The following is a 26196-nucleotide window of genomic DNA, read 5'->3' on the forward strand; positions in this document are numbered from 1 at the left end:
GTACCTTCAGGGTAACCAGTTTTGTGCCACTGATCAGAGGTAATATGTTTATCCGCCAGTGATGGATCATTCAAGCGTTTTATTTGATGCTATAGTTGTAGTTATTGTTTGACATTCTGACAGCTCCTGAGTAACTGCACGAGGCTGGCATTCAGATACTGACCTATCGCAAACACTAGCTTCGTTTCCGCCACTATGAATCTTGTGCACTGAGTTAAAAACAAAAGGTAGATTACTGTTTTGTGCCCCATTAATGCTGAGGTCTTTCAGGGACTGAGTTAAAGACCGGTTTAGGGGAGGGTGGGGCAGGAAATCAGGAGGGCCGTTGTAAAGGAGCTACCCTGGCACTCACCTTAAATGCCTTAAGGTAATCATGGAAAATCCAAATTTGGATGGTCAGATGGCGATCTTAATCGGTGCCCTCCAGCTGACGAGCTCATTTGTGGGAAAACAAGTGAATTTGATAGTTTCGAAAGTACGGAGAGGTGGAAAGTGTGGTACCCCATCTTCCCTCCTCCCTTCTGCTGGCCCGAGAGTGTGAGCTGTCGAACTATACCTGCAGCTAGATAGTGTGCAACATCATATTAAAAACACACAGTTATTAACAGAATGCAAATTGTAAATTAAATTGGAGAGAAGTATCTAAAAGTACCTGATCATGACTTTGGCAGAAATTAATGTCATAATTTCTGCAAAAATCGATATTGTTTTAGAATCTCGAGATATTAACGAACTTAAAGTTTTGGTAGAAGATGCGTTAGTTCATAAAAACATTCCTCTGAAGTTTCCACTCCGATAGTTTTATTATTTTCCGAGTTTTTCTTGAAAACATAAATATTACTACAGAACAAGCAAAAAAGTCAGCCTAGGTCATCTACCACTTACAAAAAAGTTAGGAAATAGAAATTCCAGTTCCATGTTGCTATTGTATAATATATATAACACTGCATGGAACAGAGGTGAGAACGCGGCAGGTTCGGAGGAGAAGGGCTATGAATACTTACATTTAAAATATTATATACGTCGAAATTAATTAAATACAGACTCCAAATTTGACCTTCTAGAAATAGTTATGTAATATAGAAAAGAAAGAGACAAGGTGACAATACAATCACAAATGTGAAAGTCAACTGAGTTTGGTGCTGTGCAAGGATGCATTTTGAGAACGCAGTTGTGAATACATGTGTAACTGATTTTTGCACATACCAATCAGTTTCAGAAATAAATTGTCCACTTTAAGTAAGGAAACTGAATTATTTCAATGCATTATTTGAATCTCACTAAAATATAAATTTTAATGAATTATAGATTCTGCTAACCGACCTAAATTAATTTTTTGATTACGTTTCCTTTCACGAGACCTTTATTAAGGCATTGTATTCAGTTGCCATTTTGAAGATTAGCTGTACAAATTTCCGGTTCGTTTCCGTCAAATTACGTTGGAATTGTACTAGGTGCATGTAATGACGGTCGATTAGACCGTCTACCAAAAGAAGTGGGTGGGCTACAACATATAACTTTTTTCCTTATTCATTGAAGTGACATTTATTTTTGAACAGGTGAGACATCATGAGCATTATGTGTTATATTTCCTACCGATGTTGTTTTTCCAACATTGTTGCAATAACATTTCACCTCATCTGGTGAAAATTGATCCAATTAAGTTTTCTTTACCGACATGATTTGCATGAGTAAAACATTGCACAACTGCCAGTGCATAAAATGTAAGTTTTCGGTGGACACAGCGATGTAAAAAGTGTCGATGAGTGATGTGATACATGTTGAATAATTGTCAATATGCAAAGCGGACTATGAGTTATGTACTGATGAATTACGCTACTTATTACGCAATAAACTCATAAGTAATGACAGGGAGCTTTATGATGTCCGAAGGCTTGACATGGTCAAGAATGTGGAAAAGCAATCTCAATTCTAGATATGAAGTGTATTAGTCTAAATCGCGAGTTCATAGAATTGTATGACCGGATTACAATGTGCTTCCAATTATTTTCAGTACTAGAAAAATCAGGAAAAATATTGTTCATGAAAATTTTTGGCAACATACAATATTTAAAAAACAGAAAGAAAATAAAGTGATAGAGAGCATATAAAATATCGTTGCAGGGTGCAATACTTCACATGTTATACAATCAAGTACTGAGTTATTAAAATCACTTTGTGTCCTGTGATTCTGATTTTTGAGATAGAAACAAACGTACATCTGCTAGAGGATACCACCATATACACAATTACATAATTAAATTTATTATTATATTACAACAAAGTTGAATACACTACAAAAAGAATGCTGCCAAATTAACTGGGCGTAGTAAAAGAAATTATCAACCGGAAATAATAAAATGGGGAACTGTTATGACAATATAAACTACCTGTTCTAATGAGGAGGTTACTAATCGGTAATGGAAGGTGCACCTCAGTAAATTATGAAATTATTTAACGAATAAAACGCAAAATACAGAAGCAGAAAGAGGGAACGTTGCTCCACAGATGGGTTTATTGCAGCTGCCAGGCGTCGCTTCCTTCAGGAGCGCTCTGTCCCATAGTCGCCGCCGATGTACCGAGGAAGAGTGCAGAAGAGCTGTGCAGAAGCAGGGTCTCCGTCTTTCATCATCTTAACTCCATCCATGAGAATATTCGATTTACTATGGAACTAGAGGAAAATGGCTGCCTTCCATTACTTGTTGTTTTGGTTAAACGGAAGAGTGACGGCTCGGTGGGACATTCTGTTTATCGTAAGCCCACTCACACTAATTTGTACTTGCATTCTTCAAGCTGCCGTCGCCCATCCCAGACCATGAGTGTATTTAAAACCCTTGTGCACAGGGCACATACGGTGTCGGATGCAGAGAATTTGCCTAAGGAAGTTGCACATTTAAGGACGGTGTTCAGAGACAATGGAGACACTACCCGGCAAATTAACAGGGCCTTCTCAACTAGAGCCAGGGACCGGGAAGTGGATAAAGAGGAGAACGCACCAACCAAGTCCCTAGCTTTTCTTCCCTTCATTGGAAACATCTCCTTCAAGATAGCGAGCGTTCTTAACAATTTTCATTTGAAAGTGGTTTTTCGTCCGCTTTCTAAGATTTCGGATTTGCTGGGATCTGTGAAGGATGATTTGTTACTGCGGAACGCGGGAATTTACAAAATACCGTGTCAATGTGGTATGGCCGATATACGACAGACAAAGGGTACAGTGAAAGAGCGTTGTACGGAACATTAACGTTGCACTCGCCTGCTGCAACCCAGTAAGTCTGCAGTTACGGAACATTGTATTTCTAATGGACATTCAATGGAGTTCGACAAAACTTCGATTTTGGCCACAGCAACAACTTTTTGGGAGACGCCGTTGAAATTCACAGTGCGGGAAATCTAATGAACCGTGACAGTGGTTACCAATTGAATAACGCATGGAATCCCCTCATCTACGAAATTTGCTCGAGACGAAGATGCCAGAAGACTTCGATAGCTGCGGCCGGCGACAATACCGAGGGCAGCTGAGTATTGCAGTTCCATCAGCGAGGGCGCTGTCGCTGGGCAGCGTAGCCCTTCTGTCTCCGCGACTGCAACTCATGCGCGGCACTACTATCAGCGCAATATACACTCCTGGAAATTGAAATAAGAACACCGTGAATTCATTGTCCCAGGAAGGGGAAACTTTATTGACACATTCCTGGGGTCAGATACATCACATGATCACACTGACAGAACCACAGGCACATAGACACAGGCAACAGAGCATGCACAATGTCGGCACTAGTACAGTGTATATCCACCTTTCGCAGCAATGCAGGCTGCTATTCTCCCATGGAGACGATCGTAGAGATGCTGGATGTAGTCCTGTGGAACGGCTTGTCATGCCATTTCCACCTGGCGCCTCAGTTGGACCAGCGTTCGTGCTGGACGTGCAGACCGCGTGAGACGACGCTTCATCCAGTCCCAAACATGCTCAATGGGGGACAGATCCGGAGATCTTGCTGGCCAGGGTAGTTGACTTACACCTTCTAGAGCACGTTGGGTGGCACGGGATACATGCGGACGTGCATTGTCCTGTTGGAACAGCAAGTTCCCTTGCCAGTCTAGGAATGGTAGAACGATTGGTTCGATGACGGTTTGGATGTACCGTGCACTATTCAGTGTCCCCTCGACGATCACCAGTGGTGTATGGCCAGTGTAGGAGATCGCTCCCCACACCATGATGCCGGGTGTTGGCCCTGTGTGCCTCGGTCGTATGCAGTCCTGATTGTGGCGCTCACCTGCACGGCGCCAAACACGCATACGACCATCATTGGCACCAAGGCAGAAGCGACTCTCATCGCTGAAGACGACACGTCTCCATTCGTCCCTCCATTCACGCCTGTCGCGACACCACTGGAGGCGGGCTGCACGATGTTGGGGCGTGAGCGGAAGACGGCCTAACGGTGTGCGGGACCGTAGCCCAGCTTCATGGAGACGGTTGCGAATGGTCCTCGCCGATACCCCAGGAGCAACAGTGTCCCTAATTTGCTAGGAAGTGGCGGTGCGGTCCCCTACGGCACTGCGTAGGATCCTACGGTCTTGGCGTGCATCCATGCGTCGCTGCGGTCCGGTCCCAGGTCGACGGGCACGTGCACCTTCCGCCGACCACTGGCGACAACATCGATGTACTGTGGAGACCTCACGCCCCACGTGTTGAGCAATTCGGCGGTACGTCCACCCGGCCTCCCGCATGCCCACTATACGCCCTCGCTCAAAGTCCGTCAACTGCACATACGGTTCACGTCCACGCTGTCGCGGCATGCTACCAGTGTTAAAGACTGCGATGGAGCTCCGTATGCCACGGCAAACTGGCTGACACTGACGGCGGCGGTGCACAAATGCTGCGCAGCTAGCGCCATTCGACGGCCAACACCGCGGTTCCTGGTGTGTCCGCTGTGCCGTGCGTGTGATCATTGCTTGTACAGCCCTCTCGCAATGTCCGGAGCAAGTATGGTGGGTCTGACACACCGGTGTCAATGTGTTCTTTTTTCCATTTCCAGGAGTGTATAAGACAGAGCGGAGAACGTCAGTCTTCGTTCGGCTCACCTGAAGATGTCTGGCAGTTGTCCAGCCGAAATATCTTGCAATGAAGTTTACGAGGACCGGCTGCAAGCCCGAAATCTTTTTGAACCGCTTAAGGATTGTCAGCGGCTGTAAGACCCACGGACGTCGGGTGTAACCTGATCAGCAAGTTCCTGACCTACTCTGCAAGCTTATGTTTTACGGCACCTCAATGACCGCCTGTACAGATTGGAGGCAACAGCACCCTAACCAAGATCCTGCAAGTCACGGCCCCTTCCTTCCCACCTGAGTGGAGTTAAATGTTGTTTTCTCATTTCTGAGAGCTTGTTATTGTAAGAGCATGTATGTGTTACATGGAGTTCGATTTGTTACATTAATACGCCTACGAATGCTTGAGTGCATTATCATCGGTCAGTGTTATTGATCGCAATTTATGTTCCAGGACATATGTCGTGCAAGTGTACGAGCATTCCCTGTTGTAAGTTCCGTGGAGGGAATTAAAAAGTAATATAATCTTTGTGGGAGGCAAAGGATCTTTGTAGATGAATATGCCAGAGTTACTGCATCAACAGGTGCAGATATTTTCGCTTCTGAATAATAATAATTTTAAGGAGTGTTAACCTTGTAACTTATATCGGTAGCCGTTTGTGCGATTAGTTCAGATTTTCTACCCCTTAGGCATTCTTGTGTGCAGCCTTATTTGCGCAGATTACTGTTCCCTTTTGATGTATGTTGGCAGGGTAGCTTTGAACGGCAGACGACGCTTTCCTGTTCACTGAGCCCGGAGCAGAATCGTGTTTGCTCGTTGCCGCGGTGGCACTTCCATTGTCGCACGTCTCGATTGGCCAACAATCTGGTACCTCTAACAGTCATATCGGGGCGGCTCAAGTTAAGTAAAGCTGATTGTTTCTACCTCTTAGGCATTCTTGTGTGCAGCCTTATTTGCGCATATTAAGCGGGAACAAGTAGTCTTCTCTATTTGGTGAATTTAATAAGCTCAATCGGTTTAAGGCATGTTTGGGAAGCCCGTAGTTTCTCCTAACTGTACCTCTGTAACTGCTCATTTAAACCTTTCACGCTCATTACTACACCTCAGTGCGTTAAGTTTAAAGCCTGTTACCTATCAATAAAACCTGTTCGACCTTACCTTAATTCACAGTCATTAGGTAACTCCACTCATTGTGAAACTTGGCTGTGATAGCAGTTTGCTGGAGCTCTCAGCTTACCTTGAATTTTGTACAATTGTGTATTTATTAAAGGTTATTGTGAAAGTTTCTGCTGGTCTGTAGCAATTAGGGTGCACATTTAAATTGCATATCCTCCTAGCTTGTCTTGAATTCGGCGCAGTTGTATATTTATTAAAAGTCATTGTCAACGTTTCTGCTGGTCTGTACCAGTTGGGAGTCACATTTAAATTCTATGTGTTCCCAACTTACCTTGTATTTTGAAGAATTGTATTTTTATTTAAGGGTCATTTTCCATGCTTTATTGGAGTGTACCGATAGGGATTTATATTTAAATTTTATACCTTCCCATTTTGTATGTCTTGAGAGATTGTGTATTTTATTGGTTAAGGCATTTTAAATTAAGGCTTCTATATTTTTAAGCGGCCTTCCCACAGCTACAGTCATAGGCGTGACTTGTGATCCTTTCTGTATTTGAATGGGTGTTATCTACTTGTGTAATAGTTACCTAAGTTTGGAAACTGTTAGTACATTTAATGGCTGTCATTGTAATTTATTTTGTTGATAAAATTTTTTGTTGAACCTTCTCGCAGCCACGCTCAGTTGGTGTGATGTCTCCTTTTTTTTGGGAACTGTATACCTCCGGTTTCAAGCCTTGCTCTTAATGCTATAAATTGTTAAAATTTGTTTCTTTAATTAATTGAGCCTGTTCAAGTTTCTGACAGTGTGACAGATGTGATTATTTTAACTAGTTTTTTAAAGTGTAATAATAATAATATTGTTGTTAAGTAATAAATCGTATTACATGAAACAACACAAGAGAAGAGATATAGGACCACCTTCCATGTGTTTTCCTTAAAGCTACCCCAAACATAGTTGTGAGGTATCAATCTGAAAATATAATTTTGAACTGGAATAATAACGGAAATATAAAAGAAAACCTTATTAAGATTTGCAGACTACAGGGTTCTTTCCCCAAAAAGGGATGGAAGACAGAAGAACTGTAGGAACGGCCCTGACAGACCGCTCCACACAGAATTGGGGCTATGTTTAGACAAATCAGCCACAAAACAGTTGACTTGCAGTAGCTAGAAAAGTATATGATGTCACGGAACGTGTAATCCGGTATGTAAAGATCGATGAAAATCTAATAATCATACGTGATTGGAGCACTACAGTTTGGGGAGGAAAAGAGACAGAATTATCGGAGAATATGGGAAGAGGAAATGCTTCATCCAGTCGCCAAGAACCCATCGACGAGTACTCGTAACACTGCACTTGACTTGTATGTGTGTCACTCATTGGTCTGACGTGTTCTGCATGGACAGCCACTCCATCCATATCACCGTCAGAAGTTTAACGCCATGCTCCCGGCAGATTTTGTTCCAAGTGTCAGTTTCACCATTGTGTGGACTTTCCTCACTTTCCAAAGCGAATTTTGTTCACGGACGTAGCTCATTTCAACAGGGAAGACGTTCTGAACGCTCTAAATAGCAACATTTGGGAACAAGAAAGGCGAGTCGCTTGTGCACGAAGATTTCAGCACACTTTCGGCATCAGTGTCTGGGTAGATAAGAGCGATGGTCATGTGAGTGGACCGTACATCCATCCTTCCCACCTGTGTGATGCTATTCAGCACTCAGCAAGTGCTCGCGAAGTTTTTGGAAGATTGGCGTTAGCAATCGGGACGAATGGTTGTTCCAACATGGAGTGACAGTACATTTTCCAGTTCTCGTTTGAAATCATTTGAACGTAGTTTACGGGGACAGGTGGATCAGTCGACGTGAATAACATGCCTAGATTTAACCCCTTTGGACTTTTTTCTTGTGGGGCAACATGAAGAATCTTGTTTACGAGATTCCTGTCCAGTCACAGGAAGACCTGATTACACGGCTGCGGCTGATTAACGATACACCACGCATGTTGGACAGAGTTCCTGAGAACTTACCGCGCAGGTACACTGTGTGCAACGAACCTGGTGGTCGGCGTATACAACTGTCGTACTATCATAGTAAAGAGGAGTGAAATCCGTACATATTGTTTTCCTTGTCATATGGAAACGAACAGTTTCCAGGCATGGGTTCCTATGTAAAACTTGATCTAGTAAATCCCCTCTTCAACCTCTATACGCGCGTAACAAACTGTGAAACACTGTATACATAATTCCTCTTGTGTGACCTATACAAGTGTGCGTTTGACTGTACATATACATTGCTGGGACTCATTCATTGATAACCTGACTGATGATGGTAGTACCATCTGTAAGTGTCAGTCTGAGGTATAATTTTTTCAGCATTTTTACTTAGATAAGTAAATAACAAACTAACATTGTAACGCTCGCTGGAGAATAGGTCTTACTTCAGTCAATTAACCTGTGAAGAATTCAGGTGACCACAAAACTCCATTATAAGGTGGATTCAGGCATCTTCTGTGACTTTTTGGAGCACGATATTAGAATGTGACAGCAAAATCATATTGCTGAGCATTAACTAAATGTTAAACATTTTTCAAAACACTTTAAAATAGTACAACACACCATACGTCCAATTGCATATGTAAAGCTAAGGGATGCAGTCAGTGTTACCTTGGATGTAAGTATAAATTCTAGAGTGTGTTGTTCAGTGACATGCGATAACGAAATAAGTGGGTACTGGAAACGTGGACTTCAGTGATACTGCATGTGGGTCATAAGTTTTAATGTGGTTGAAACAAAACTTTTGGTTGTTAACGTACTTAGTCAGATTTCGACTACTACTCGAAATTTGAGCTCAGTTTTGTGAACAAAGTGTTTAAACTCAGTTATGTAATTTAAAATTCCTCACCTCTCGACTCATGTTGTTGCAAGTTGAGCACTCGAGATAAGCTCACTAAGCCAGCGTTTACAGCAGACCCGTGGGAACGAAAGATGAAGTTATAGGGAGCGTACTAAAAGTCTTATTGTTCGATCAGTGTAATAGAGCCCTGTATTGAAGCAGACGCAGATCATACAGAAATTTGTTGAAAACAATATTCAGTCAAAACAAGGTATGTGGAGCCGGATGTCAACGAGTTTGACTTCGGTTCAGGCACTGCAATACTGAGCTCATCATTACCGGCATGCAGTTCTCCGTCCCCCCGACGCAGTATGCAGTCTACGGCGCAGAAGGTCAAAGATAAGGTGAGGTACTGATTGGCGTTGCACATAGGTTGCCAGTAAAATTCCAGCGCAGGCAAGTACAATAACAAGAATTAGAAGACGTTTTCAGCTGTCACTCCTCAGTAGTATAATTATCGATGACATCAAAGGGTGGTTCAAAAAATGTAATCGATTTCGTATGTACAAGAATGAAGATAGATACATGGGCTAGGTAAGGAAGCTAAAACTTAAGGGGTGTGATACGAGGGACAATAGGTTGCAGAGGGTAAAGGAAATTGCTGCATTAACGACAGGTAATGTGTGCCCATAGGACCTGTCGTTGAAAAAGTATCATGACGATCTCGATACTGGCAAAAAATTTCATATTAGACCTCCATTTTGATCTCCTGGAGAGGACTACCAAGGAGGAGGTCGCAAGAACAAGAGTATTGAATAACCAACGAAAGAGTGACATTCCCTGTTTCTCTCTAAGGAGAGAAATGCAAAGACACAGTCTCGGTGTAATGGTGGTCAGTGAAGTGAAATGGAAAAAAGATAAGTATTTCTGTTCAGATTAACATAGAGTAATGTATAACGGGCGTAGGATTCGTTACATAGAGGGAGATACGGTAGACAGCGAGCAACTATGAACAGGTCTGTGACATGGTTGTTCTCATCAGACTCAATAGCAAACCGATGCTAACGGTACTTCAGAAATACACTGAAGAGCGAAAGAAACTGGTACACCTGCCTAATATCGTGTAGGGCCCCCACGAGCACGCAGAAGCGCCGCAACACGACGTAGCATGAACTCGACTGATGTCTGAAGTATATGAAGGTTGTATCTGTTGTTTCGGACATTGGTGACCTTGCAGCTCTCTGAGAATGAAATCACAATGAAATCCAGACCTTTAGTTGCTTACAGGGATTGATAAATATCAACAGGGGCAGTTGAAAATGTGTGCCCCGACCGGGACTCGAAACCGGCATCTCCTGCTTACATGGCAGACGCTCTATCCATCTGAGCCATCGAGGACACACAGGAGAATGCGACTGTAGGGATTTATCTCTTGCACGCTCCCCGTGAGACCCACACTTCCAACTTACTGTCGACACACTACATTTGTAGTTCCCCTACCCACTATGCTCATTAATCCGCACTGAAGAAGATCATTGGCCAGGAAGCCTTATCTATATGAAGATGGTATCTGTTCTTTCGGACATGTCCGGAGACTGTCTACAGGCATGATTAGCAAGTTGCAGTTCAATGGCGCATTGCTGCTGCGTCCCCAGTTGCTTGCACTTTCCTGTGACGTCTTCTGTCGGTAATGAAGAAGCTCTCTGCCCGCCGCCGAAAACCAGACTGACTCCCTCTGGTAACGCTCGCCAGCAGCAAAACTTCGAAAAAAAATCATAGAGATTACACATGTGGTCTATCGAGATAAGTCGTGAAGGCTCACTAACCATGTACAGTACATATATGCAGCACATTGTTAATATTATTTCATATAACAGCCACGACCTCCAACCATGTCTTATTTGATAAAATTGTATTAATATACCATGATGCACAGTTAGGATAAATAAATTAGCGCCTTGCTGTATCAATACTCCTTAGTGAAAATCAGTTACAATGATTAACGGATCCAAGACAAACGTTTTTAAGAATAGTTTACAGGAAATGACACTGGAAGTTGATGATGATGAATCAGATGCTAACATAAACTTTAATCTACTCCATTATAAATTCATCTCATAATAGTTTTCCACATAAGCTAACCAGGAGACTAAAAGCCATTTAAAAAAACATGGATCTCTTTAGGGATTAAGTATCTTTGAAAGGAAATGGGAGGCTAGCGTGCCTCAGCGATACAGATAGCCATACTGTAGGTGAAACCACAACAGAGGGGTATCTATTGAGAGGCCAAACAAACATGTGGTTCCTGAAGAGGGGCAGCAGCCTTTTCAGTAGTTACAGGGGCAACAGTCTGGATGATTGACTGATCTAGTTTTGTAACATTAACCAAAATGGCCTTGCTGTGCTGGTACTGCGAACGGCTGAAAGCAAGGAGAAAATACAGGCATAATTTTTCCCGAGAGCATGCAGCTTTACTGTATTGTTAAAAGATGATGGCGTCCTCTTGCGTAAAATATTCTGGGGGTAAAATAGTCCACCATTCGGACCTCTGAGCGGTGACTACTCAGGAGAACGTCGTTATCAGGAGAAACAAAACTGGCGTTCTAAGGATTGGAGCGTAGACAGTCAGGTCCCTTAATCGGGCAGGTAGGTTAGAAAATTTAAAAATATAAAAGGGTAGGTTAAAGTTAGATATAGTGGGAATTAGTGAAGTTCGGTGGCAGGAGGAAGAAGACTTCTGGTCAGCTGAATACATGAGTATAAATACAAAACCAAATAGGGGTAACGCTGGAGTAGGTTTAATAATAAATAAAAAATAGGAGCATAGGTAAGCTACTACGAACAAAATAGTGAACATATTATTGTAGCTATGATAGACATGAAGCCCACGCCTACCACAGAAGTATGAGTTTATATCCCATCTAGCGCCGCAGATGACGAAGAGCTTGCAGAAATGATGAGAAATGATGAGAAATGATGAGATAAAAGAAATTATTCAGACAGTGAGGGGAGATGAAAGTTTAATAGTATGAGAGATCGGAATTCGATAGTAGGAAAAGGAAGAGAAGGAAAAGTAGTAGGTGAATGAGGAATGGGGATAAGGAATGAAAGAGGAAGCCACCTGGTAGAATTTTGCACAGAGAATAACTTAATCATAGCTAACAGGTTGTTTAAGAATCATGAAAGAATGTTATGTGTGTGGAAGAAGCCTGTAGGCACTGGAAGGTTTCCGATAGATTATATAACGGTAAGGCAGGGATTTAGGAACTAGGTTTTAAACTTTAACACATTTCCAGGGGCAGATGTGGATTCTGACCACAATGTATTGCTTTATCAACTGTAGATTAAAACTGAAGAAACTGCAAAATAGTTGGAATTTAAGGAGATGGAACCTGGATAAACTGAAAGAACCAGAGGTTGCAGAGAGTTTCAGAGAGAGCATTAGGGAATGATTAACAAGAACATGCGAAATAAATACAGTAGAAGAAGAATGGGTAGCTTTGAGAGATGAAATAGTGAAGGCAGCAGAGGATAATGTAGATAAAAAGACGAAGGCTAGTCGAAATCCTTGGGTAACAGAAGAGATATTGAATTTAATTGATGAAAGGATAACATATAGAAATGCAGTAAAAGCAATAGGCAGGAAGAGGACGTAGGTGAAGATTAAATGAGAGATATAATACCACGTGAAGAATTTGACAGAACACTGAAAGACCTAAGCCGAAACAAGGCCCCGGGTATAGACAATATTCCATTAGAACTACTGATAGCCTTGAGAGATCCAGCTCTGACAAAACTCTGCCATATGGTGAGCAAGATGTATGAGACAGACGAAATACCCTCAGACTTCAAGAAGAATGTAATAGTTCCAGTCTCAAAGAAAATTTGTGTTGACAGATGTGAATACTACCGAACTATCAGTTTAATAAGTCACGGCTGCAAAATAATGACACGAAATTACTATGGACAAATTGAAATACTGGTAAAAGGCGACCTTGGGGAAGCTCAGTTTGGATTCTGTAGAAACGTTGGAACACGTGAGGCAATACTGATCCTACGACTTATGTAAGAGGATATACTAAGGAAAGGCAAACCTACGTTTATGGCATTTGTAGACTTCGAGAAAGCTTTTGACACTGTCGATTGGGATACTCTCTCAAATTCTGAAGGTGGCAGGGGTCAAATACAGGGAACTAAATGCTATTTACAATTTCTACAGAAATCAGCTAGCATCCCTTATGAGTCGAGGGACATGAAAGAGAAGCAGTGACTCAGAAGGGAGTGAGACACGGTTGTAGCCTATCCCCGACATTCAATCTATACAATGGGCAAGCAGTAAAGGAAACGAAAAGCAAATTTCGAGTAGGAATTAAAATCCACGGAAACGAAATAAAAACTTTGAAGTTTGCCGATTATACTATAATTCCGTCAGAGACAGCGAAGGACTTGGAAGAGCAGCTGAACAGAATGCACAGTGTCTTCAAAAGAGGCTGTAAGATGAACATTAACAAAAGCAAAACGAAGATAATGGAATGTAGTCTAATTAAATCAGATGGTGCTGCGGTAATTAGATTAGGAAATGAACCACTTAAGGCAGTAGGTGAGTTTTGCTATTCGGCGAACAATACAACTGATGATGGTCGAAGTAGGGAGGATATAAAACGTAGACTGGCAATGGAAAGAAAATCGTTTCTGAAGAAAAGAAATTTGTTAACATCGAGTATAGATTTAAGTGTCAGGAAGTCTTTTCTCAAAGTATTTGTATGGAATGTAGCCATGTATCTATGCACAATGTGAACAGTAAATAGTTTACACAAGAAGAGAATAGAAGCATTCGAAATGTAGTGCTACAGAAGAATTCTAAAGATTAAATGGATAGATCAGGTAGCTAATGAGGAGCTACTGAACAGAATTTGGGAGAAGAGGAATTTGTAGCACAACTTGTCCAGAAGAATGGATCAGTTGATTGAACATGTTCTGAGGCTTCAATGGTTTACCAATTTGTTACTGAATGGCAGCATGAAGGGTAAAAATCGAAGAGGAAGACCAAGACATTAATACACTAAGCAGACTCAGAAGGATGTAGAGTGCACTAGTTACCTGTAACTGAAGGAGCTTGCACAGGATAGAGTAGCATGGAGAGCTGCACCAAACCAGTCTCAGGACTGAAGACCACAACAACGGCAACATGAAGGATAATGGAAATGTATCTTTTGGTAAAAACAAATATGGGGCCTGCAGTATTTGCACACTACAACTCAAAATTACTAAGAAAGATTTTAAAAAATCGAAGAACATGTCCATAATGTCAGAAAGCTGTACTTCCGACAACCTACTTAAGGCTATACGGAAAGTAGTGAAACAAGAGATGGTACAACCATCCACAGAACAAAACAAAACATCACCACTGAACGGAACAGAAACGTTAACTGTTGAGTCACAGGTAACAAATGCATTTAACAATCATTTCTTAAATATAGTAAAAAGCAAAGGAGAAACACTTCAAGAACAAATTCACAGCAGTATGTCGAAAAGGTAGCTTTCGTGAAATTATCCTTCTAAAATTAAGAAAGTTATATTTCCTCTCAAAATTAAAAGCTCATCTGGTTTTTATAGTCTTTTCAAAGTACTAAATATTTGTTCCCATGTAATAACCCCATTCTTATATGAAATATGTAATGCATCACTAACTCAAGGCATTTTCCAGGGAGACTGAAATATGCTGTTGTTAAATCCGTCTTTATGAAAGATGGTAAGAGAGACTTTGCATTAAATTACATAGCATTAATACTTGTTCCACAGATCATGAATATGGCATTTTGCAATGATCTAGAATGTGTCAGTTTAACCTAGCTTACCCTAAGTTTTCATTAAACTTTTTTTTTACAGTCAGTGCTTCATACCTAAATATTCATCTATTGAGTAGAAGGAGTTGTTATTCAGAAATTCTTTTAATTGGTTTTTAAATGTTGGTTGGTTATCTGTTAGACTTTCAATGCTATTTGCCAAATGGACAAAGATTTTTGTAGCAGCATTTACTCACCCCTTTCTGTGCCAAAGCCAGATTTAAACTACAGCAGCGCAGATTATCCTTTCTTCTAGCGTTGTAGCTATGCAGCTCGCTATTATTCTTGAACTGGGAAGTGTTATTACTAACAAATTTCGTAAGTGAATATATGTATTGCAAAGGCACTGTGAATATCCTGAGTTCATCAAATAAATGTATGCAATATGATTTTGGATGTTGTCCAGCTATTATTCTGATTACACCTGAACAATGAATACGTTTTCTCTTAATGATGAATTGCCCCAAAATATGATGCCACGTGAAAGCAATGAATGAAAATAGGTATACTAGGCTAATTTACTGATATGCTTATCACCAAAATTTGCAATAACCCCAATAGCATAACTAGTTGAACCTAACCGTTTCTGCAGATCATCAATGTGTTTCTTCCAGTTCAATTTCTCATCAATGCCCACACCCAGAAATTCTGAATATGCTGCCTTAGCAACAGACTTCTGTTCAAAGTTTAAATTTATCGGTGGTGTTCATCCATTTACCGTACAAAATTGTATATACTGCGTTTTCTTAAAATTAAGTTAGAGTCCATTTGCAGAAGGCCACTTAATAACTTTCTGAAAGACGGTATTTGCTATATACCATGCTAATTCTTGCTTGTTGGGTGTGATTACCATACTTGTATTATCAGCAAAAAGATTTAGCTTTGCATCTTCATGAATATAGAGTGGCAAGTCATTAATATATTTTTACAAATACATGAATACAATACTTTTGTAAAAAAATTGGATAAAGCTGTCAGAACTGAATATAGAGTGGCAAGTCATTAATATATATTAAGAAAAAAAAGTGATGCAAGGCTGAACCCTGTGGGACACCATTCTTGATACTTTCCCAGTTTGAGGACAATGTTGACTTTTGCAGACTATCTGTACTGTTAATTTCAATCTTCTGCATTCTTCCAGTTAAATATGCAATAAACAATATTTGTTCTGACCCACTCATACCACAATACTTAAGCTTATCTACAGGAATTTCATGATTCACAAAGTCAAAAGTCTTGAAGGATCATAAAATATCCCAATGGATGATGTTCGGTTAATCAGAGCATTTAATACTCGATCAGTGAAAGCTTATGTAGCATAATCTATTGAAAAGCCTATCTGAACAGCAAAATTTTGTTAGTACTTCATTTTTACAAATACACGAAGCTACTTTTGAATACATTACTTTTGTAAAAAAAATTGGATAAAGCTGTCAGAACTGAGATTGGGCGGTAGTTTTTAGCATCAGACCTATCACCTTTTTTATGCAATGGTTTAACAATAGCATATTTTAGACTGTCTGGAAAAATGATGTGCTTCAGTGAGCTACTACATATGTGGCTGAAAATGATACTTATCTGCTGAGAACAAGTTTTTAGTACTGTGTTGGAAATGCCATCAATTCCATACAAACTTTCACTTATGAGTGAATTTATTATTTTCATAATTTCAGTAGGAGGAATTGGTTGAATTTCAGTTCTATCAAACTGCATAAGTATTGCCTCTTCCATACACAGCCTTGAATTTTCTAATGAATATCTCGATCCTATTTTCTCTACAACACTTAAAATATGATTACTAAAAGTGTTTTCTACTTCTGACTTGTTAACAAACTTTTCATTGAGTCTGATAGAAATGAAGCCTCCCAGTGCTCTCAGTTACCCTGTTTCCTTTTAACACTATTCCAAATCGTTTTAATTTTATTTACAGAGTTGCTAATCTTAGACATAATGCACATAATTCTGGACTTTTTAATAACTTTCCTTAACACAGTGCAGTGGCTTTTATAATGTTTGACTGTTTCTGGATCGTTACTCCTTCTAGCTATAAGATACATTTCTGTTTTCTGTTCAGAAGATGTTTTTATCCCTTTAGTAAACGAGAGCTTTTTAGACAGTTTCTTACTATTATATTTCACTGATTTCTTAGGGAATTATATCATGAAATAGGATAAATTTTAAATTAGCATCAGGTTCTCTGTACACCTCATCCCTGTCTGTTGCAAGCTTTCCCTACAATTTGCAGTTGTTAAATCGTTAATTACATGCACTATTTTGGACGACTGAGACGTCAGTAACTACTGACCTGTTTCACTGTTGACATTCTCCAAATTTTTAGAACATTATGTATTCTAGGATAGTATCTTACCTTAGAAATAATAGTACCCTTAGAAAATCACAGTTTGGGTTTCAGAAGGGTTTCTCTACTGAGAATACCATTTACACATTCACTCACCAGATTTTAAAAGTATTAAATAAAAAAACAACGTCGGCTGCTACTATGTGCTATCATTCTAATGCATTTTAATGTGTCAATCAGAGTATTCTCCTACATAAATTGACATTTTATTGGATTCATGGTATAGCTAATCAATGGATAATGCCGTATCTAACCAAAAGAATACAGAAAGAAATATAGCCCAGGGGTATAATTCTGACTGGGAAGAAATCAAGTAAGGGTTTCCCCAAGGTTCGGTCTTAGCCCACTACTGTTACTCATATAATTAAACGATCTTCCGAATAGTATGAAACAAGCAGAATTAGTTCTTTCTGCAGATGACACTAGTATTGTAACGAAACCAAGCATAAGTCCAGAAACAGAAGAAATGGTAAAAAAAGTTTTTAAAAGTGTCACTGGTCAGTTTTCTGTCAGCGGTCTCACACTTAATTTTAAAAAGACTCAACATATTCAGTTCTGCTCATCTAGGGGTACTGGGGTGAGGAAATAAAAAATAGGGTGCCATCTTTAAAATTCTGACAGGTCAACTGTCATGAGAATACAAATTGGAAAAAAAATTTTTGGTACTCCTAAACCAACTTAGTTCAGCCACATTTGCACTTGGAGTCATTGCAATTCTTGGGGAAAGACAATTCATTAAGTTGACATATTTTTCATATTTTCATTCAATAATGTCATATGGGACAATGTCCTGGGTTAATTCATCTTTGAGAAAGAAAGTATTCATTGCGCAAAAACGCGCTGTAAGCATAATATTTGGTGCTCACCCATGATCATCTTATACACATACCTGTATTTTTTTCAGTATTTCGAGCATCTTGTAAGATTTTATGTTGTCTAACACATTTTTCAGGTCGATAAATCCCACAAACATGTCTTGATTTTTGTTCAGTCTTGCTTCCACGATTAACAACAACGACAGAACCGCCTCTCTGGTGTCTTTATCTTTCCTAAAACCAAATTGATCGTCCTCTAACGATCCTCAATTCCCAGAATGAAATTGTCACTCTGCAGTTGAATGTGTGCTGACATGAAACTTTCTGGCAGGTTGAAATTGTGTTCCAGACTGAGACTCAAACTCAAGACTTTTGCGGGCAAGTGCTCTATTGACTGAGCTACCCAAGCACTACTTACTACCCCTCGTCACAGCCTTAGTTCTGCCAGTACCTCATCTCCTATCTTCCAAACTTCACAGTAGTTCCCCTCCGAAGCTTCCAAGACAAGATTTCCTGGAAGAAAGAGAATATTGCAGAGATATGGCGTGGTCACGGCCTGAGGGATGCTTCCAGAACGAAATTTTCACTCTGCAGCGATTTTTGCGCTGATATGAAACTTCTTGGCAGATTAGAACTATGTCCCGAGTTCGAGTTTCAGTGTTACAGTTTTAATCTGCCCGGAAGTTTCAGATACTCAATTTTCTTTTCCATTCTTCTGTATATTATTCTTGTCAGCAACTTGAATGCATAAGCTGTTGAGCTGATTGAGCGATACTTTTCACACTTTTCAGCTTTTGCTATCTTTGAAATCTTGTCGCTGATGTTTTTCTGAAAGCCAGATAGTATATAAAAAGTCTCATACATTCTACACACCATTGTGAATAGTCGATTGTTGCCAGTTCCCCCAATGACTTTAGAAATTCCCATGAAATATTATCTATCCCTTCTGCTTTCCAAAAGCTCTTTTGAATTCTGACTGCAATACTAGATCCTCTGTCTATTCCCTTTGACTCCTGTTTTTTCTCGCACAACATCATCACCAAAGGAGGCGTCCAGTGAACTCTTTCTATCATTCCGCTCTCTCCTTTGCATTTAACAGTGAAGTTCTCATTGTGCTCTTGATGCTACCACCCTTGCTTTTAATTTCACTGAAGGTTGTTTTACACAAGATTGCAAACACAGTAGAATGAAGAATTGTTAAACGAGTTTTAGGAGGGTGTAATCTGTCCCCATCCATACCCAGCATCTAAAAGGAACGTTCACGAAATCAGAGCTAACTAAAACTATTGTATATGAAGTAAACAAATATACAAAAGCTTAAGGTTTGCGGATGACACAGCTGTGATAGCTGCAAGTAAACGAAGTGTCCAATGAATCTTAGAACTTGTGGTGGCCGTTCCCTTTGTTAAAAATGAGGTGAAGCTCTGAATTTAATTACATGTCACTATGCCGCATTTATTTCGACAATAATGTGCCTAGGTAAAATAATTAATTTACCAGTACAAAAATCAAGACTAGACCCTTACAATTCGAATCTGACTGCATTAATAGTGTTCAGGCACCGTTGATAAAACTAAAGAATACGAAATTGTAGGTAGGCTGTTTAAGTTATGTTGGTGACGCCACGTAGCGCTCAGTATTAAAATCAATGACTGCGCCGTGTGCAGTCTGTGGCTGGTTGAACTCATTGTTGGATTATTCACGAGTGTAGTGTTGGGCTGTTGGACATGAATAGCTAGTAGCGTTGGTAAGTTGGAGGTGAGCCGCCAGCAGTGGGGGGAGAGATGCCAGAATTTTGAGATGTTAATATGAGCGGACGATCTGGACCGTGTGTCCGTCAGAAAAAGGAAATTTGTCAAAGTGCATGTCAAGAATTTATATATATCTACATATTATGACTTTCGAACACTATTAAGATAAATACATTGTTTGCTCTCTATCAAAATTTTTCATTTGCTAACTATGAGCCTATCAGTAGTTAGTGCTTCCGGTAGTTAGAATCTTTTATTTAGCTGGCAGTATTGGCGCTCACTGTATTGCAGTAGTTCGAGTAAAGAAGGTTTTTGTGAGGTGATTGATGAAGGGTATAGGTTATTGTTAGTCAGGGCTACTCTTTTGTAGGGATTACTGAAAGTCAGATTGCGTTGCCTCAAAATTTTGTGTGTCAGTTTAGTCATGATCAGAATAAGTAAAGAGGAAACTGTTTGAGTACGTTGAGTTTTGCTCAGCTGTTTCAGTAGCAAATGACGCAGAAGTTTACCAGCGCAGTGATTCTTTAAATTTAATGGGGAAGTTTCAAAATAATTAACAGAAGAGTCGAAGTTTGTCGCAGCTTCACACAAAGATTTTTCAAAGAATAAAAAATAAAAAGCCCTTTCATTTCAGTGTGCTACGAAAAACTCAGCCATTGCTCACTGAATTAAAATATCAACTATGGTATCGATAGTTCCGATGCCACAAAGTAGGTTGACAATACGAGAGTGGACGATCCACGCCAACGACATTGCGCTCCAGCCGAGGCTGTGCAGCTCTACGAGCATGAAGAGGAGACGGCGGAGAACCATCGCTGTAGCTTAACTTAAACTACTGAGACTTTCTTATCTGGACTTTGGCTGCACACCTATGTGCACATCACCTATAGTTATGTAATATGTTTGCATATGTTTATACTATAGGAAAACAACTTTTACTTTACTTCCAATACCGAAAGCTTTACCTCACCTGTTCCTACTCGCTTCCTTTCATTCGGCCTCTGTCAGATTTCAGGAGCAGACCACACGCCGCCTTCCAGGCGGGGTACAAGATCATTGGCGACGAGAAGGGACTCAATTTTTTCCCTCCTTTTATGTTTTTTTTGCTCGGTAACGCTTTAGCTTTATCAATTTCCCTGTGTGAATCAGTGTATGAGTGCTTCCATCCTTCACTGTAAGACTATTTTGTATGAACGATGGCTTCACCACAGCAACAGGCTTCGCTGTCTGATATTGTACTGTTTCAGGTTCAGCAAATGATGCAGCTGCTTTCTGTGGTAAATGGACTGGTCACACTACAAACTGCAGCTACTACGGCGCCTCCGACGCCACCGCCGGTACCGCCGACGACGCCTCCGTCGCCACCATTTCGTCCCTTCAATCCTGACATTGAACACTGGCCAGAATACATTTCCCAGCTCGAGGCACACTTAGCAGCATACAACATACCAGGTAAAGAGCGGCTTGCCTTTTTTATTGCCAACGAAGCTGTTGTGATACACCGCGTGCTTCTTAAATTGTTTCCCACCACACGCCCAGAAACAAAATCTTACGATGAAGTGATTGATGCATTGAACTCCCGTGACAGTGTAAATGTGATAGCTGCACGCTACAAATTCTTTCGTCTCCGGCGTGGTCCTAGTCAGTCCAATAAATCTAGATTGGCGGACCTTCTAGGACTAACTTCTGAGTGTGACTTTAATTGCTCCTGTCGACGCTCATATGCGGATATAATGATTATAGACGCTATTGCACAGAATGTGGCGGACCACCGCATCCACGAGCAAATCTTACGATTTAAAAACCCATGTTTGCAGGAAGTAGTGGACTTGCTAGACAGACAAGATACATTAGATATGGCTACTTCCGGGTGACCCCGGGTGTGTGTAGTGTTAAACACGTGCCCTCCCGCCCGGCCTCGGCACAGAGTGCCACGCCGCGCCGCTTACACGCAAGTGAACACGTTTCCTACCTGGCACCCACTAAGACAGTGAAATCTTGTCCGAACTGCTTTTGTGCCCACCCAAGGGACAGTTGCCCATCCCGTCAAGCACAGTGCTATTTTTGTAATAAGAAAGGACATGTGCAAGCTGTGTGTAGCAAGAGAAACTCTTGATTCACAACCTGTTTCCCGTTCGCGTAGGTGTCATCGGAACAGAAACCGCCGTCATCATGATTCACATCAGCCTGTGGACGTTAATGCCATTCATTCACAGCCTTCTGCTTCACGTGCTTCTACAGCTCGTTGTGTGAATAAACAAGTTTTGCCAGACACTTCCTCTCGCATTCAGCACGATGCGAGGAAGCTTTTTGTGACTTTGATCATTTGTGCACGATCTGTTTGCATGCAGCTGGACACTGGTGCGTCTGTTTCTTTACTGAACAGATCAATGTATGGCTTGCTTGGTTCGCCCCCGCTTCGTCGTTCGCATTCCACGCTGACTGCATTTACTGGACAGGAAATATCAGTGCTCGGCGTGTATAGTTTGCAAGCCACGTATGGTGCATAGTCACATTCAGTGTCTTTCCGTGTCGTCCGCTCTAGTGATGCTATGAATATTGTTGTCATGGACGGATTTCAACTTTTTGGCCTCGCAATTCAGGACAATGAACTTTGCATCAACACTACTGACCATGGAGACAGTGTTGCCACATTATGAGATGATTTTGCTGAATTCTTTTCTGATGGCCTCGGTTGTGCCACAGACTTCGCAGCGCATGTTCTCGTTAATGACAATGCCATGCCTATTTTATGGCGCGCACGCCCAGAACCACAGGCGCAGCACGACACCGTAGTTGCTGAACTTAAGCATTTGTAAGACAGTGGTGTCATTGAATCTGTTCCTGCTTCGCAATGGGCTTCACCTATAGCGTGTGTGTGAAGAAACAAAGCGGTGGTCTCAGTATTTGTGCTGACTTTAAGTCTACAGTAATTCCTCAGACAGTGGTCGCTACATTTCCCTTTACCGCATCCTGAAGACATTTTTGATAAGCTTGGTGCGGGAAAATTCTTTTCCACGATTGACTTGCGGGACTCACACTTTCAAATTCCGATCGATGAACAGTCGCAGCGCTATTTTGCGATCAACACCCACATTGGATTGTTCAAGTTCCGCCACCTTCTGTTCGGTTGTGCTTAGCCTCCTGCTATTTTTCAATCTCACTTGCAGCAGTTGTGTGCCACTGTCCCTGGTTGTTCCAAGTATCTGGACGATATCGTCGTATCAGGCCGCACCCCTGACGAACATCTGCAGAATTTGCGTGCCTTCTTTACTGTACTTTTGGAGGCAGGATTCAAGTGTAACAGAGACAAGTGAATTTTTTTCAAACAGATTCAGTATTTAGGACATATGATTAACGGTCAGGCTATCCACCCCTCACTGTCACATCTCGGTGCGATTAGAAACTTACCAGCACCCGGGAACTTGAAGGAACTTCAGTGTGTGTTGGGCAAAATTACATATTATGTTCGGTTTATCCCCAATGCGGCGCAGATTGCAGTGCCTTTGCATCGGCTTAGGCGTAAGAACGTTCCTTTTGTTTGGTCTTCGGAATGTGACACTGCCTTACACAAGATCAAATCTGCTTTGTTGAGTGATCACTGTTTGAATCCTTTCGATCCCTCCAAACCCATTGTTTTGGCTGTCGATGCATCTTCTTACGGCATCGGAGCAGTTCTCTTGCGCTGTATTAATTCTGTCGACCGCCCGATCGCTTTTGCGTCTAAGTTGCCCAATTCTGACCAGCAAAACTATTCTCAAATCGAGAAAGAAGCTTTAGCTATTGTATATCGAGTGACAAAGTTTCATGATTTTTTTGTACGGTCGCAAGTTCTATTTGGTCACCGACCATAAGCCTTTGACGTCATTGTTTCACCCATCAAAGCCAGTTCCAGCCTCCGTACCGCACAAAAGTTGCAATGTTGGTCTTTGTTTTTGTCTAACTACAATCACGAAATTTCGTTTCGACCTATGGCGCAGCATGGCAACGCCGATGCTTTGTCACGCCTCCCTATCTGTCCTCACGACGAGTTTGATTCTTCTGACTTGTCATGCATGTTTGTTGATTCGCAGGATAAGGAATTAGCTGATAGTTTTCCAGTGGATTTTCGTCACATTGGGACGCCCGCTGGTTGGTAGTTATTGATGCGTACACCATATTTTTGGAATTGAGGGCCTTCCTGAAGTTACTGTCTCCGCCAGTGGCCCCTTAATTTGTGTCCTCCGAGTTTGAAGCAGTCTGTGCTGCTAATGACATTCACCGTTTGACCTCAGCCCCGTTCCACCCCCAGTCAAACAGCGAGGCTGAACGCTTTTTGCGTACGTTTAAGGTGCAAATGAGCAAGTGGCCCACCACGCACTCGCGAGCAGGCGCTGTGGACTTTCCTTGCTTCATATCGCTCCCAGCTGCGAGGCAACCGTTCCCCAGCAGAACTGTTACATGGCCGCGCCCATCGGCCCCTCTTGCAGGTATTGCACCCTTCGCTGGACGCTCCTGCTGCTTCGCCTCGTTCTGGCTTGGTGCTGCATGATTTGGTGTTCTATCGAATTTTCTCTGGCAGGCAGTGCTGGGAGAAGGGGCGCATTGTGCGCCAGGTTGGCCGCGCCTTGTTTTTAATTTCTGGTCCCTCCGACGCTATCAAGCGATACCGGCACCAGATCCATTTGTGTCTTCCTCAGTTTTCTGCCGCTGGTTCTTTTCTGGCAGAATTGGAGGCTTCGCGGCTTCCGCCACCTACCTCAGCTCACGACTCCACCGACGGTGCCTCCGTCACTCGCAAAAAAATGGTTCAAATGGCTGTGAGCACTATGGGACTTAACTGCTGTGGTCATCAGTCCCCTAGAACTTAGAAGTACTTAAACCTAACTAACCTAAGGACATCACACACATCCATGCCCGAGGCAGGATTCGAACCTGCGACCGAGGCGGTCGCGCGGTTCCAGACTGTAGCGCCTAGAACCTCTCGGCCACTCCGGCCGGCCCCGTCACTCGCACCTTCGCCGCAGACGCTCCTGCACCACCGCCGCTGCCGTCTCCTGCGCCGGGCGGGCGCCTCTCTCCGCCGTCACGGCCCCACCTCTGGCTGCTGCCGCCGTGTTCCTCCACAGTGCCGGAACCGATGGACGCTGAGGCTGCCGTCATGCCACCGACGCCCTCGCCTTCGCCCATGGAGGTTGTTGTTCCGTCTCCTCATCTGAGCTTACTCAGTGGCGGTGCGCGTCCTGGGCAGGTTTTTACGGGGCGTTCCCCCACCCCCGCCCCGTGAGCAATTCTAGGACGCGGGTGGGTGGCACGCCCTGGCTGTTCCGCTGCCCGCCCCCTCTGTTGCGCCAGATGACCATGCGGAGCAACGACTTCCATGGGCGACGGCGGCGGCAACGGCATGATGGCAGCGTCAGCGTCCACCAGCTCCAGCGCCACTGAGGAACACGGAGGCGATGGCAGCCGCAGGTGGGGCCGTGGCGGTGGCGAGAGGAGCCCGCCCGGAGCAGCAGACCGGCCCGGCGCCAGCGCAGGCAGGAGCGCCGGTGTCGTAGGGGCAAGTGGTTGAGGCGCCATCAGCGGAAGCAACGAAGCATCCAATTCTACCAGAAAAGAACCAGCGGCAGAAAACTGAGGACGGCACAACCGTATCTGGTTCCGGAGTCGCTTGAAAGTGCCAGAGGGACTTGAAATGACAAATAAGTCACGGCGAAGCTGGCGAAGAATACGCCACTGCTCCCTGCGCCGTCTGATAGAGAAAACACGATAAAAAACCAAAGCATGCAGCGCCAAGCCAGAATGAAGCTAAGCAGCGGGAGCGCGCAGCGATGGGTGCAATAGCTGCAAGAGTTGACTGATGGGCTCGGCCGTGTAGCAGTTCCTTTGGGGAACGGACACTGCGCGGCTGGGAGCCAATAGGAAGAAAGAAAAGTCCATAGTGCCCGCAACTTGTTCATCTGTGACTTAAAGCTACGCACAAACCGTTCAGCTTCGCCACTCAGCTGGGGGTGGAACGGAGCTGAGGTCAGATGGCGAATGCTATTAGCAACACAGAACGCTTCCAACTCTGAGGACACAAATTGGGGGCCATTGTCGGGGACAATAACTTCAGGAAGGCGCTCAATGCAAAAAATAGACGTTAAAGTCCGAATAGTACTGACAGATGTAGTAGAAGACATAGGCACAAATACAGGGAAGTTGGTGCATGCATCAATAACTACCAACCATCGGTAGTCCCAGAAAGGACCCACAAAATCAATATGAACGCGCTGCCAAGACGCAGTAGGAGTCGGCCACGCAAAGAAGCGCTGGAGTGGAGCAGACCGATTCTCCCTGCAGGATCGACAATTAGCATGCAAATGCTCAGTTTGTTTATCAGTACCGACCCAAGTGCCGTGACGACGCGCTAATTGCTTCGTCTGCACTATACCCCAGTGAACAGCGTGCA

The 26196-nt window shown here is 42.5% G+C and overlaps 1 protein-coding gene across 1 annotated transcript; it reads right to left on the minus strand.

The window, feature by feature from the left end:
* Positions 1-24719: 24719 nt before the first annotated feature.
* Positions 24720-25325, minus strand: LOC126263352 (translation initiation factor IF-2-like). The gene is made up of 2 exons (XM_049960441.1): positions 24971-25325; positions 24720-24925 (listed from the first exon to the last, which is right to left on the minus strand). The coding sequence occupies exons 1-2, from the start codon at positions 25323-25325 to the stop codon at positions 24720-24722; spliced, it is 561 nt and encodes a 186-aa protein (XP_049816398.1).
* Between the last annotated feature and the right edge of the window lie 871 nt (positions 25326-26196).

The sequence above is a fragment of the Schistocerca nitens genome, chromosome 6 (genome assembly GCF_023898315.1).
Source record: "Schistocerca nitens isolate TAMUIC-IGC-003100 chromosome 6, iqSchNite1.1, whole genome shotgun sequence".
NCBI lineage: Eukaryota > Metazoa > Arthropoda > Insecta > Orthoptera > Acrididae > Schistocerca > Schistocerca nitens.

Coding starts and splice junctions, on each gene's coding strand:
- LOC126263352 (XM_049960441.1), bottom strand. CDS start 25,325: ATGGCGCCTCAACCACTTGCCCCTACGACACCGGCGCTCCTGCCTGCG. Junction 24,926..24,970: donor AGGACGCGCACCGCCACTGA/GTAAGCTCAGAT, acceptor CCATGGGCGAAG/GCGAGGGCGTCGGTGGCATG.